Source organism: Sus scrofa, chromosome 8 (genome assembly GCF_000003025.6).
Source record: "Sus scrofa isolate TJ Tabasco breed Duroc chromosome 8, Sscrofa11.1, whole genome shotgun sequence".
Classification (NCBI taxonomy): domain Eukaryota; kingdom Metazoa; phylum Chordata; class Mammalia; order Artiodactyla; family Suidae; genus Sus; species Sus scrofa.
This window is the reverse complement of record NC_010450.4, coordinates 135,103,647-135,117,116: the sequence shown is the minus strand read 5'-3', so window position 1 is coordinate 135,117,116 and position 13,470 is coordinate 135,103,647. Positions and strand designations below refer to the sequence as shown.

At 41.0% G+C, this 13,470-nt stretch overlaps 1 protein-coding gene and 1 long non-coding RNA gene across 5 annotated transcripts in view; one reads left to right on the top strand and one right to left on the bottom strand.

Moving 5' to 3' along the window:
- The window catches only part of LOC102167078, a 95,260-nt gene that overhangs the window by 13,322 nt on the left and 68,468 nt on the right, over positions 1–13,470 (top strand). For 3 of the 4 annotated variants that reach the window (XR_001304089.2, XR_002346885.1, XR_001304094.2), the window contains exon 4: positions 2,579–2,642. This is a non-coding gene — a long non-coding RNA (uncharacterized LOC102167078). Of the gene's footprint in view, positions 1–2,578; positions 2,643–9,555; positions 10,817–13,470 lie in introns of those variants that run through there. The other variant, XR_001304090.2, reaches the window with a different exon arrangement.
- Positions 1–13,470, bottom strand: part of HPSE (heparanase) — a 38,689-nt gene that overhangs the window by 3,771 nt on the left and 21,448 nt on the right. The window contains 8 exon segments of the mRNA NM_001146130.2: positions 3,333–3,479; positions 4,647–4,765; positions 8,404–8,518; positions 9,677–9,783; positions 10,195–10,288; positions 10,816–10,863; positions 11,175–11,343; positions 12,981–13,154. Coding sequence (NP_001139602.2) covers positions 3,333–3,479; positions 4,647–4,765; positions 8,404–8,518; positions 9,677–9,783; positions 10,195–10,288; positions 10,816–10,863; positions 11,175–11,343; positions 12,981–13,154 — 973 coding nt within the window.

Below are 13,470 nucleotides of genomic sequence, written 5' to 3'. Positions count from 1 at the left end.
CATTATATTCAGATAAATAAATATAGCAAAAGTAGCCTGTTAACTTGTCATAACCATTTTAGTATTTTGATGTCTATTCCTTATCTCTTTTCTATGTAAAAATTACATACACATTTTCATTTACACAGAAGCGAGCGTACAAGACCTCGTCTCTTAAAACTTGACTCGTTTTCCCTTTACACATCCTAACATTTGCTCACACCATTAAACATTTATCTACTATGTCATCTTAATGGCTGCACGGGATTCTGAGCATATGAGTTTATTCACTTAATTGTCTACTGTTAGACATTTGGTTATTTCCAATTTAGCATTATTATAAAGTTTTCATTTTTAAAGATCTCTCCAACTCTGTCTCCACTAAGTATCAGTCAGCAGAAAAACTGGTTCGCATTCAGTCTTGGTTAAATGCCCAGCTCTGGGTTGTAATAAGGTAACCACGAGTGTGCTGGAGGCTCGTAAGTCTGCGCTGCGGTTACCCTCCCCCGCGTAGCACCTGTGTCGCAGCCGCCCCTAGCCAGGTGGGGAGGAAACACCAAGGCCATCACCAGGAAACCACAAACAAAACAGGCCTCCAAAGCTTCTTGACATGCTGGTAGTAAGAGCGCTTCTGCATGAAGTCGAGGGCCATTTATAAGGGTACACAAAAATGTTTCAGAAACGCTTTAGGAGAGGCCCTAGCACTGAAGGTAAATCTGATCACTGCAGATGAAGACCTCTGTGTGTTAAGATGATAAAACACGCGCAAGATAATACCTGATCCATCCGGCCACACTGTTTAATCAGCTATGAATATAGCTGAAGGATGCCATCAATAGACTACGTGTAAGCTTTATCAAGGCGTGCTGAGTACTTCCTCATCAGGCTGGGCGGTGAGGATAGGGTTTTATTTGAGTGTGGTATCTTGTTTCTTACTCTGAAGTCAGTAACATGATGATAAGAAGTAGAAGACATGCTTGTCAAATTTCAGATGATATAGAGCTGGAAGGAATTAGTAAGCAACAGATTCGGCAGAATTGGGGATGCTAGACAAAATTTATCTGAGATAGCTATAAGATACTGCTTTTAAAATATATTCGCTTCAAATATTTATGAAATACTTACTATGCAGGACCTTCTATGGGTACTCTACGAGTCATTCCATTAAAAATATTTAAGGAGATCATTATTTAGCCTCTGAGATCATTAGCATGAGCAAGAGTCCAGACTGTGCACTGATCGTACTTATCTGGGGTACTTTTGCAGCATTTTAAAGAGAGAAAAACATAAGTAGTATATACTCATCAAAGAGAACTAAGGATAATAAAACAGTATCTACAATTTCACCAATTTTCCAATTATAAAACCTGAAATATGTGCTCAGAATGCAACAGGGTTGGTCTAATACACAAATAGAAGAATCACTGAAAAAACTGGGCAACTTTAGCCTGGAGAGAAGACAATCCAGTTGTCCTTCAAATATTTGAGAGTTATTCTGGAGAAAATGAGATATTCGGCATTGTTCCAGATGAAGAGCAGCGAACTCAGACGCCCACCAGGGCCAGTGCAGTAGCACAGGCCTCAGACAGCCAGGTCACACGGGGACTAAGGGGATGAAAGTGGAATTACCCATCCAAAGTAAACAACCCCAGTTCAACTCCACCGAATGGAGAAAAACAGCCCCAAGGAGCCAGAGCACCCAATTTCAAAGAAAAGATAGAAATTCACGTGGTTTCAGTCATTGTCATTTTTTAAACATTGACAGCTAATTAATAAAAATTAACACAAAGTGAGGCCTACCTCCTCTACCAGAAAAAGAGAGAGAGAAAAAAAATTCTCTGAACCCATTTGTCCTCAGGCATGTAGTTTCCATCCTCTGCTCTAGAGAAGGGAGCTAAGAGCAGCAGGTAAAAGGCTTGGAGGCCACAAGGAGCAGTCGCCAGGTGCGGCCTTGAGATCCAGCAGAAGAAGAATCAGAGCTGAATGGCCACTGATGCCCCGTCTGGGGCTGGCCCGAAATGATCTAACTCTACAACTATTCTTCATTTACTTCAGAAAAGCTTTTCCCTTATCAGCCTCAGACACAAATCTGCTAAAAATACCCATTTCAAAAACTGTCAACACCCAAACAGAGATAAGTATTATCCAAATATGCATTATTTACAACAGGGAAAAAAAGGTTTAAACAGTAGGAAAACGGGTAGGCAAACCATGGCATTTCATAAGACATGCAGCCCATTAAAAAGTCTACAAGGATTTGCTGGTGGCTCAGCAGGTTAAAGATCCAGAGTTGTCACTGCTGTGAGGCGGAGGGTTCAACCCCTGGCCCAGGAACCTCCTCATGCTGGTGGGTGCAGCCAAAAAAAAAAAAAAAAAAGCCTACAAAGGCTATGTATGGAAAAACACTTGGGAAAACGTGTGGATTCCCTCTCCCTTTTTCCGATTAGAGGTTGTGTGATTACAGCTAGAGTAAAATAAAGCACAGGGAAAAAAGTAAAGGAATGAGACCTTTAATAATGCTTAATAAAGGATTAATGCTTCTCTGTGGGGATAGGGCTTTGGAGAAAGCCTGCTCTGATGCTAATTATCACCTTTTCAGGTTCTGATGCTAATTGTCACTGAAAACATCAATCACAGAGCATTTGCAAAGATGGGAGGAGATGGTAAGAATTTTTCTGCTCTAATGTGAGAATAGTCGTGATGAAAAGCGTGCCTCTAACACACGTCGGACAGAAATCTTACAGCGTTTGCGCGCCTAACTCTTTAAGGCATATGGTCATTCTTGGGTATTCTGTTGAAGCTGCCCTTTTGTAAGACATATTCAGTGATGGGATTTTAAAACTTAAATGTATTAGAACTAGCTTTAAGTAACCCACCTAAAAGACACATTTCCAACCACTTTTTTTTCCTTACTCTAACTAATAAAAAAACTAATACTGCAAGAGAATCACACCCAACTCACGTGGTATATATGATATTTTACACCAACCCCTATGCCTTCATATAGCAATTATATATAGTTATTTTTGCTTTAATGACTTGCTACTAAGAATGATGTCTTTTTGGAGCAAATAATCTAAATATGATGAGTTGATCCTGACATATCAAATTGTTTTGAAATGAAAACATTCCCCTAAGATAACTGCTGGTTTGCCTTCCTATTCTCCTGCTTTGGACTCTCAGAGCGAGTTACATCTGTATTAGTATGTAGTCAGGTATAAAATTCCTAAATATTAAGAATTGTTTGACCTTTTTTTCTTTTTTTTGCTCCTTATTAACACTCTGTCTTGGGATACACACCAGTAAAATTCACTTTTGTTGAAAATTTGAAATGAACCAGGAAAATTACTCACTTGGAAAGCAGCCCATCTGGTCCTGAAGGTTGCATGAGGTATTTGTCCACTTGCTTGTCACCTAAGTGGCGTGGTAACTGCAAGCGCTTGGTGACGTTATGGAGGTTTAAGGCATACAGAGTTAGAGCTCCCTCTTTATACTGCGGGCTAAAAGCAAATGGATTAACTCAGTAAAAACCTTTACCTAATTCGAGCAATTAAGTAGTTGATTACGGATGTAATTATGGATGATACTAAATATTAGCATCTATAATGATGATGGGTCCTCTCGGTATCCTTCCGTCTATGATGATAGGAGGCCACTGACGTGGTCCTGCTTTGCAAACATGGTAACAGTCGTGCTGTGCACACGACCATTTTCTGGGTTTGTGCCTTTGAGATCTTTGCTGCTGTGTCAGACGGAGCTGTGAGGAAGCCAGTCAACCCTTATATGTTCAAACATAGGCAAGTGAAATGGTAAAAAGGAAATTTCGTGAGTTCTTGTGACCTCAAACTGTAAACCGTATAGACAGAGGCTTTATCTAGCCTTATGAAAAGACTTAAACCAACAAGGAAATGAAATCTGTTGACACTTTTCCATAAATTTAATCCACCGACACCATTCTCCCACTTCTTCCTACTGCGGCTCACTCACCAGACATAGAGTTCCCACGCGCTTGAATTGGAAACAGGGAGAAGCTTTTCTCACTAGAATTAATCTTTTAGTATCATTCCTCAATCTGTCAAGAAAGACTGAAACTAAGAGGAGAAAAATCTCTGAGATTTATGACAATTTTTTGCCATCTAAGGTCAGAGTCCTGGAGTACAGAAATCTCTGGCCTCTCAACTCCAGAAACTGGGTTAAAACTTTTGAAAACATGAGGGGGTATTGTACTCCTTTTAATTCTTCTTCCATATTAAATTTACCAGCCATGGTGCAAAGGGATAAGTATATTCAAATAATTATTCTTTCCTATGAGTTCATATTCATATTCTATTCGTGCATAGTCATTCAGTTAATGAATCATTCATAAAAAATGCGCTACATGTTCTTACATTTGTACTATTGTTTATTGAAATTTGGGATATAGTCTCATTATGGATTATGATCATTAAATCATTGTACAAATCTTTGCTGGACTGCAAATGCCTGCATTAAACCTGCTTTTCTTAGCTAGACTCTGGCACCATATCACTAAGAGAATGGAAAGAAATAAGGAAGGATGACGACCTTAGACCCCTGTGTAGACAGAAGGCGACAGGGCGTGGGCATAGGAAGTTGCCTGCTTACTAATTCGAACGTGTTCATTGGCAAAGGGTGTGTTCCACACTTACTGGTTGTTGTTTGTGCAGTGAAGGTATACCCGGAGTTTGCTTCTTTCTGGACCTCTCACACTTGCTGTTAACACTTTGGTGCCCACCAGTTTCTTGAACAGAAGAGAGAGCCAGTAATCCTGGTTGTGGCGGTTGGGGAGGGAGGAACAAAAATCAATTTTAACTTGTTTCTTTAACAAAAACAGTGTCAAGCAAAGAGTTCCCCTACGAAGAGTGTGACTGCTGTCCTAGAGCTATTTGAAAAGGGGTCATCTTTTGGTCTGTGTTAACACCATGTCTGAAGGCAGTATCTTGTCTGCTGCTTTTTATCCCTGGAGAATTATGTTTCTGCAATTCGGAGGGCTGTGCCTGCTAGGAGATGATTCTCGAGAATGCAACTCATTGCTCAGAGACAGTCTAAATGTTTTTTGTTGTCTATCGTCCAAGATGTCAAAGCAAAGCTCAAAGCAAAACTTTTAGATACACACACAAACACACACATACAAAGTTTTTAAAATAAAATTTCTGTTTAAGAGATTAAAACCATTTTCTCTAGAACCTTATAACCACTCCCCCCAGTAAAGTAATGCATTAGGCAGTGATTATCACTGGTCAAAAAAAGACAGCCAGATGCTACGTGTCTCTCTGACTCTCTCTCTCTCTTTTTTTTTTTGCTTTTTAGGGCCGCACCCATGGAGGCATATGGAGGTTCCCAGGCTAGGGGTCGAGTCGGAGCTGTAGCTCCCGGCCTGCACCACAGCTTACGGCAACGCCAGATCCTTAACCCACTGAGCAAGGCCAGGAATCGAACCCGCATCCTCATGGATGCTAGTCAGATTTGTTAACCACTGAGTCACGATGGGAACTCCCAGGTTCTCTGCTTAAATTCAAATTTTTCACTGGAGACAAGAGGCGAATCAAATGTTTTCAAAGGAAACTTGACTTTGGTATGGTTCAGTGACTTGGGAATAGAAAGCAAGCAGGCTCAGAGCCAGGATTTGCACAGGATTCTTCAGAGTAACCAGGCGACAGTGTTATGACCTCCAGCAGGTCACACTGCCTCATCTTGGTTTGGAAAAATGGGTGGAAAATACCTACTCTGCCACCTTCCAGGAATGTAGTGCAAATCGAATAAGAAAACAGACATGTACTATGAGTTTAAGGCTGAGTCCCTTGGATCCTGTAGATGTCAAGAGTATCATTTACTCTTGCAAGTTTTTCTCGCTGATTTGTGAACCTTGAGGAAGAAGTATGTTTCCTGCCTATAAAAAGGATTCTTAAGCCAAAAGTTTCTGTATGGCTGAGAAGAGTTAGATAACATAATAAATAGTTGGTCCTATTTACAAAGAGGGACAGGATAAGCTGGCCACCTTCTAGACACTGTACTCAGAGCAAATTGTGAAGAAACTATTTATTTCCCTTCCTTGTTCAAGGTCCATTTAGGAAAGAACCAGTGTCAATGGAATAGAACAGAGAGCCCCCAAATAAACCAACACACCTATGGTCAATTAATCTTGACAAAGGAGGCAAGGATTTACAATGAATAAAAGTCAGTCTCTTCAGCTCCTGGTATTGGGAAGTTGGAGAGATGCATGCAAATCAGTGAAGTTAGAGCACACCCTCAAAAATAAACTAAAAATGTTTTACCTTGCCATGGCTGTGGTGTAGGCCAGCAGCTTCAGCTCCGATTAGACCCCTAGCCTGGGAACCTCCATATGCGGTGGGTGTGGCCCTAAAAAGCAAAACAAACAAACAAACAAAAAACAAAAAAATATATATGCACCCCAATGTTTGTGGAAGCACTGTTTACAATAGGCAAGACATGGAAACAACCCAAATGTCCACTGACAGATGAATGGACAAGGAAGATGTGGGTTGACACTCAGCCTTAAAAGAGAAGGAAATAATGCCATTTGCAGCAACATGGATGGACCTCGAGGTTCTCATACTAAGTAAAGTAAGTCAGAAAGAGAAAGACAAATACCATATGGTATCACATATATCTGGAATGTAAAATACGACAAACATGAACCTATCTATGAAAGAGAAACAGACTCACAGACATAGAGAACAAATGTAGGATTGCTGGGGAGATCGGGAGTTGAGGATTAGCAGATGCAAACTATTATACACAGGATGAATAAACAGCAAGGTCCTACTGTAGAGCACAGGGAACTGTATGCAGTAGCCGGTAATAAACCATCATGGAAAAGAAGATGAAAAAGAATGTATGTATGTATAACGGAATCACTTTGCTGAACAACTGAAATTAACGCAAATTGTAAGTCAACTATAATGAAGTTTTTTATAATTCTAAGAAAGAAAGAAAGAGTGAGGCAGTAGTAGATTCTGGATATTTGTCTGATGAAATTCTGTCACATTTGGTTTAACTCATTTTACAAATGACTCACAATGTACTTCGGGAAGATAGATTCCCTTTGGTGCAAAGCCATTTTGCTAAGTACTTTTTTTAGTTTTGAACAGTATGCTCCATAATCTTGGGCCACTATAGATTTAAAGCAATGAAATCTATCTACAAACCACAAAAGCCTAGCTTGTTTCTCAGCATGTGCCTTTTGCAAACTTTCCTAGCTTTCCTGCAGTGTTCAAATAATTCCCTTAGGAATTATTCTTAGAAAATAGATAGTCTCAAGTGCTATTTGAGACTATAAAAATCAAGATCATACTTCTCAAGACTACATCTATGCTATCCCAATTTTGAGACATATATATCTTCCGAGTGGCTTTTTAGATAGAAAGGTCACCATTTCCTGATTTAGCAACAGATGTATTTGGAAGTAGGGTGGAAATGAAAATTTGTTAACAAATATCTTAAAGATTATTAACAAAATAATAATTATTAACAAACTTAGGGTGATAAGTTAAATAAATTATTTCACGGCATAAAAGGGTTTTGAAACTTTGGATACTATCGGCAATTTTAACTTTGATTTACCTTGAAAAATATTTTTTTGATTTTAGTTTGTTGTCTTGGAAACTGGAGTCATAAAATTTCAAAGTACAGCCCCCCCTTTTAAAGAATTTTAATGGCCACACGCACAGCATAGGGACGTTCCCCAGGCCAGGGACTGAATCTCAGCCACAGCTAAGACCTACATCACAGCTGCAGCAATGCCAGATGCTTTAACCCACTGCACTGGGCCAGAGATAGAACCTGTGTCTCTGCAGCAACCTGAGCCACTGCAGTTGGATTCTTAACCCACTGTGCCATGGTAGGAACCACTAAAATGCCTTAAAAAAAAAATCCCACACAACATGCCAAATAGCCCACGTTAAAAACACTATTTCTGGGCCTCAATTTCTTCTCTTGAAAACCAAAAATGTTAGAATGGGTGATGTCTTAAGATACTTTCCAATTCAAGGGTTCCTGTTGTAGCTCAGTGGTAACAAACCCATCTGGTATCCATGAGGACGTGGGTTCAATCCCTGGCCTCACTCGGTGGGTTAAGGATCCGGCGTTGCCGTGAGCTGTGGTGTAGGTTGTAGACATGGCTCGGATCCAGCATTGCTGTGGATGTGGTGTAAGCTGGCAGCTGCAGCTCTGGTTAGACCCCTAGCCTGGGAACTTCCATATGCCACAAGTGCGGCCCTAAAAAGAAAAAAAAGATACTTTCCAATTCATCTTTCCTTGGTTTGGCTACTCATTGAGAGCGCTGAATTTACCAAGAGAATTGGCTATTCATAAAAGGCTACTACAGAGGGCCCTCGGTACAGACTCCAACCCACTCACAGACACAGGAAAATAGTGGTTACTTACAGGCAAAGGTTCAAAGTTTCTATCTACTAAGTGGTAGGTTCCAGCTCCAAAGAGCACTTGCCTCATCACCACCTCTATGCCCAGTTTGGCTGACAGGCCCAGTTTATCCAGCCACCTGGAACAGAGTGAGACCCCGCTGTGTTCATGTTTGGAACGCAGAATAACTCCATTTTAATTATATGCTATTCTGATTTATTCCCTGTGTGGGAAGAATTGACAGGAAACCAGAAAAGAGGTATTCATTATAAATAAGGCATTCAGATGAAACGGAGATGCTCGTGCCCTCCGCATGTTCCCACACTTGCGCAAAATAACGAGTCCCAGGAGACCGTGAGTATGCCACCGGAGTCCCTGGCAGGGCAGGACAGCGTCCACGAAGCAGAGGAGACGACAGACAGTTGTCTGCCCCCGCAGACAACTATTCTGCATCCTGTGGGATCCCCTCTGCCACCTCCGCACCCTATTCCCACGTGAGGTCTGAAGAAAAGGTTGCTTGTGATTAGCAGTAATAAATGAGTACATTAAAAACAAGTATACAGTAAATACATTTATATTTTATAAATAAATAGTAAAGAAATAAAAGTAGAATCACATCTCAGCTTTTATAAGGACACCTCCCCCTCCACCCCCATCTCTGGCTAGTGGCACAACAACCATCTCCATTCTTTTCTCTGATCCTCATGCCCCCACAGGCATAAAGGATGCGTGCCTTATTTGGGGCTTTTAAGAATGAGGGTAGGAGAGGAAAGAAAAGAAAGTCCGATGTGAGGATATAGAGCCATAGACTAAGAGCGTTAACAGAGTTACAGAATGGAAGTAAATCAGTTGGTTTAAAGCAGTCCAGTTTGTGGTGGCGGATAAGGGGTATTGGATGGTCTTTATGGTCTGGTGTGACCTCATGCTGCCAGGGTCTGATCTCCTTGGGACTCTCTGCGGAGAGCTGTGGGTACTGAATATCCTTCTCAGAGTCAAGGCTCTTGATACCCTCTTCTACAATGTACTTCTTTAGGGAAAGGAATCTTTGACATATTTATGGGCCACAATTAAGGAACTTAAAACTTCCAAAGCAGTTCATAACAATGATTAATTTGGGACACATTAAAGATGCCCGACTAGCTTTGGTGAATCATTTTCTTGTGAAATCTGGCGCAGATTTGGGGGCTAAGCCACAGGAACTGTCTTTGACCAGATTTCTGGCTACGCTATTTCAACTGAATAGAAGAACGGGAGACTGCTGCAATCTGGTCCCTAAGCCAAGTGAAACGTCACTCACATAAAGCCAGCAATAAAGGTGTTGGACAGCGAGGGGGCTCCACCCCCGTATGCAGAGCTGGTCTCCCCCAACCACACCTTCTTGTGGGGTCTGGTCTCTTCAACAACCTACGGAGGAACAGGAAAGTCTCCAAGGTAACTGCAAGCAAGCTGACCAAGGATGGTGTTGAAGATGAGCAGCATTCAAACCGTTTATACCTGGACCATCTGCCCAACATAGTTACAAAACACGTGCGCAGTCTTTTCGGTCTGGGTGTGGAAGGAATGTAAAGAGTCCCATTCTTATGGGCTGTAAAGGGTTCGTTCTACCGAAAGACTATTGGAAATACTTTTAAATTTCTACGCAGCGTACATAGGTAAGACCTGATGTTAGGGGAATCGAAGGTGAATAGGACCTAGTGCCTGAGTTCTAAAAATTGGAAAAACACATAAACTTCCATATACCTATAGAACTTAGGACTAACTGGACTACAAAATAAGGACTCTGGTTTTACCTTAAAAAGAAAAAAATATTATTACCTGGAAAATTTTTTGTGCAGATGAAATAAAAGTGTCCATTACGTCCGGATTTAGAAAATCTTCTTTGGTGGCATCTTGCCCATTCAAGTAGTAGCTAAATTATTCAGAAGAAAATAACAAACTTTACTTTCTGCTTCTAAGTTAATTGACCACCCTTGCCTTCTTTCTACCTCTTCCTACCCCTATGCTATTAAAAAAATATTTTTAAAGGCAGAACTTCTACTATGGAGAGGACAAAATGGAAGGGGACCAGTTACTCTGTTTTGAGAAGACACAGTCCCAAATACAGGTACCCGTGGCTCATCTCTTCTTTGGCAAGCGGATTGGTTTTAGCTACTTATCTGTTCCATGACTTAAATGATAGTGTGCCTCGATCTTACAGAAACCCCCACATTATTTAAAATGTTTAACTTTTTGCTTTATTAATATTAAAATCCCAGGACAATGCTGCTTGAGACACTGTTTGTTTCTTATCTGCACTATAAAGCCAATTAACACTAAAATGAAAAATTTTCAAAATTAGGTAATAAGTCAGAGTAGTATGAACAGTAGGAGACATACTTACTTAGTATGTAACTTAGTACTTACTTTCTTAGTATGAACAGTAGGAGACATACTTACTGATGCCATGTGACAGAATCAATCACTTTTCCCCCAGTCTTCAGGAAACTAGGGGAAAAAAAATTGTTATATTATCACTTAATCCTTACATGCACAACATATGCATAAGAGTTACTTTTCCGAGTACTGGTGATTACTTTGGGATAAGGCAATACAGACTTCCTAATTCTGAAACAAATTTTATCATGGTGCCATTTGTCACAAAATCTTTGGTCTTCTGAGCCAATCACTGTTTCCTCTTTTGGTAAACCTTCAAGTCAGGCAGCAAATCGTTTAATATTAGGTGGTTTGTTGAGGAGTCTCCACCACAGGAAAATATTATTTTTAAGAAAAGTGGTTCTGCTTCCTCTCACTCTTACCTCTTCAGCATCTCAGCATTCTTTCGTCGAGGCTGGCTAATATCAGGACCATAGAGTTTTGCATTTTTGAAAGCTGATTTTCTTAGAAGTTTGTGCAAGTCAATAAAATCTTCTCCTAACTGAAATCCATCAATGTAAATACCAGCCTTCATCCGGAAACTGTTAGGTTCTGAAAGACAGCAATTCTCAAAATAATTGCTTACCTAGAAATTTTTTTTATTTAAAAGCAAACATAAAAGCAGCCTATAAAAGCAACAGAGCATTTTTTAAATTACAAAACTTAGAATTGAAAGTCAAGGAAAGTAAAAATCTCTAGTTATAAAGAATATATTCCCAGAAGGTATGTAACTGAGGTATGAGGAAGTAATAAAACAGTTTGAAACGAATAAGGGGGATATTAAACGAAAGAATATTCAAGAAATAATCTGTATCCGGTATTTAATAACCCAGCTTACTTAAAAAAGGGACTGTGTGGGGAGAAGACATTAAAAACTTATTTCTACAGTGTAATTAAAAGTCTCATTGAGAATATTTACTCACAGAGTATATGTGCCAGTGAGTCTGGAGGTAGCAAAGCTGAAGGGATGGGAGAGAGACATGGAGTGGGTCCGCCCCTCTTGCCGGGTTACCTTACCCTCCTCCTCCTCCCCGGAAACCAGACCTTCTCTTTGCAAAACGGGGCCCGCAGAAGGGGGACACAGGATGACATCACCCTTTTATCTTCCTTTGCAGAGCAGAAGGAAGTGGGAATGAGGAGAGTAGAAAAGCAGGGAGGGTAAGAATTGGTTCCCTTAGTTGCTGCAGTGAAGTTGTTGAGCAGCTTAGCTAAGATATGGTTGCCTCTGCCCTTCCTTCTGCTCTATTTTCAGTCCTTCACCTTGCCAGTTATCCTCAGCAAGCCCATCCCCAAACCTGCCGCTGGACTTTCTCAGAATAAATACCAGCATAGACATGCATCAGTTCCTTGCTTGCTCCCTACCTCTAGAGCAGAAGTCTCAAGAGAGCAGGGACCTCCTGCTTGAGCCAGATGGCCTGGGTTCCAATCCGAACTCCTCTGAGGTCCTCTAACAAATAATTGCCCAGCATCACACAGCTACTTAGCTAAGACCTTTGTGCCTCTTTGGTCACCTATGAAATGAAGACCGTACCTGTGTTCACCTCAGGGGGACTATAAAGATAACGAAGCTAATATTTCCTAAATGTTCACAACAGTGCCCGGAATAGAGCACATGCTCATCAGGTTGCTACATCTCACGTCTCATTTTGTCTTCGGTCCCGTTGGCTGATGTGTGAACAAAGCCCTGTAAATGTCTTTGAATGAATGTGGCTAATCATTAGCATTTTCCTTGGAGTGTGTAAGTTCCTTGCCAGAAAGAGTGAGGAAGGACACAGTCAAGGGGGGGATCCTGTGCCAGAAGGTCTGGCTCGAACCTATCCCGAGTGTGGGGTGGGGTTGCTGAGATTAACCAAATTGAGAAGAGAGGAAGGAAGGAAAGGTAAAGGCAACCTGCTTGAGTCCAGCCCACAAGCATGAGAGGCCTAAGTGGCCCTAAAGATCCCAAGGGAAAGTGGGAGCCAACGAGGTGTTCAGATGTAAAGGAAGCTGAAATTAGCAATAGGTTTTCAGATGCATAGAGGAGTTTTCTGCCACAAGCAATTCCAAACTCGCACTGTTGAGCACTTATGCAAATATTCCAAGGCAAAAGGTGTATTCGCTGACATTAAAAAGAAGCCCATAAATAGGAAGAAGTCATGCCAAGGGGAAATCTTATGAATGAAATGTTCCAGGGATGGGGGGATACTTACCATTGCCTAGTTCCCAAGAAATGTTATAATTCTTGGAAGCGCAGTAGTCCAGGAGCAACTGAGCGTTGGAACTGTCCCAGTGCAAATCTCTGGTTCGCAGTAAAGCATTTAGACCAAAGATCAAGTCCAGTCCTGAGCAATTAGCAAAAGTGTACAGCATATCCACTGAGCTTCCTGAAAGAAAAATGTTGCCATTTCACTCACAATGTGCCTTTATTTTGCTCAGCCCTTGAATCAGTCCCGTGAAGGCACCAGAGGCTTTGGTCTGGCACTTAGGTTTTGTTGAGGTGACCTCAGGCGAACTGAGGAGCTCAGTTGCAGCTCAGTGCTCCACATGCACTGGCCAGACTTTCATCAGTCAACACAAACGCCACTCTTTATGATCTAAATATCTCTGCTCACCGACTCAGTCACAAAAGAACTGGGCAAATGTAATTATATGTAAAATAGGTTTTTGAAAAATTCATGTACATAATTTATTGATTCAAAA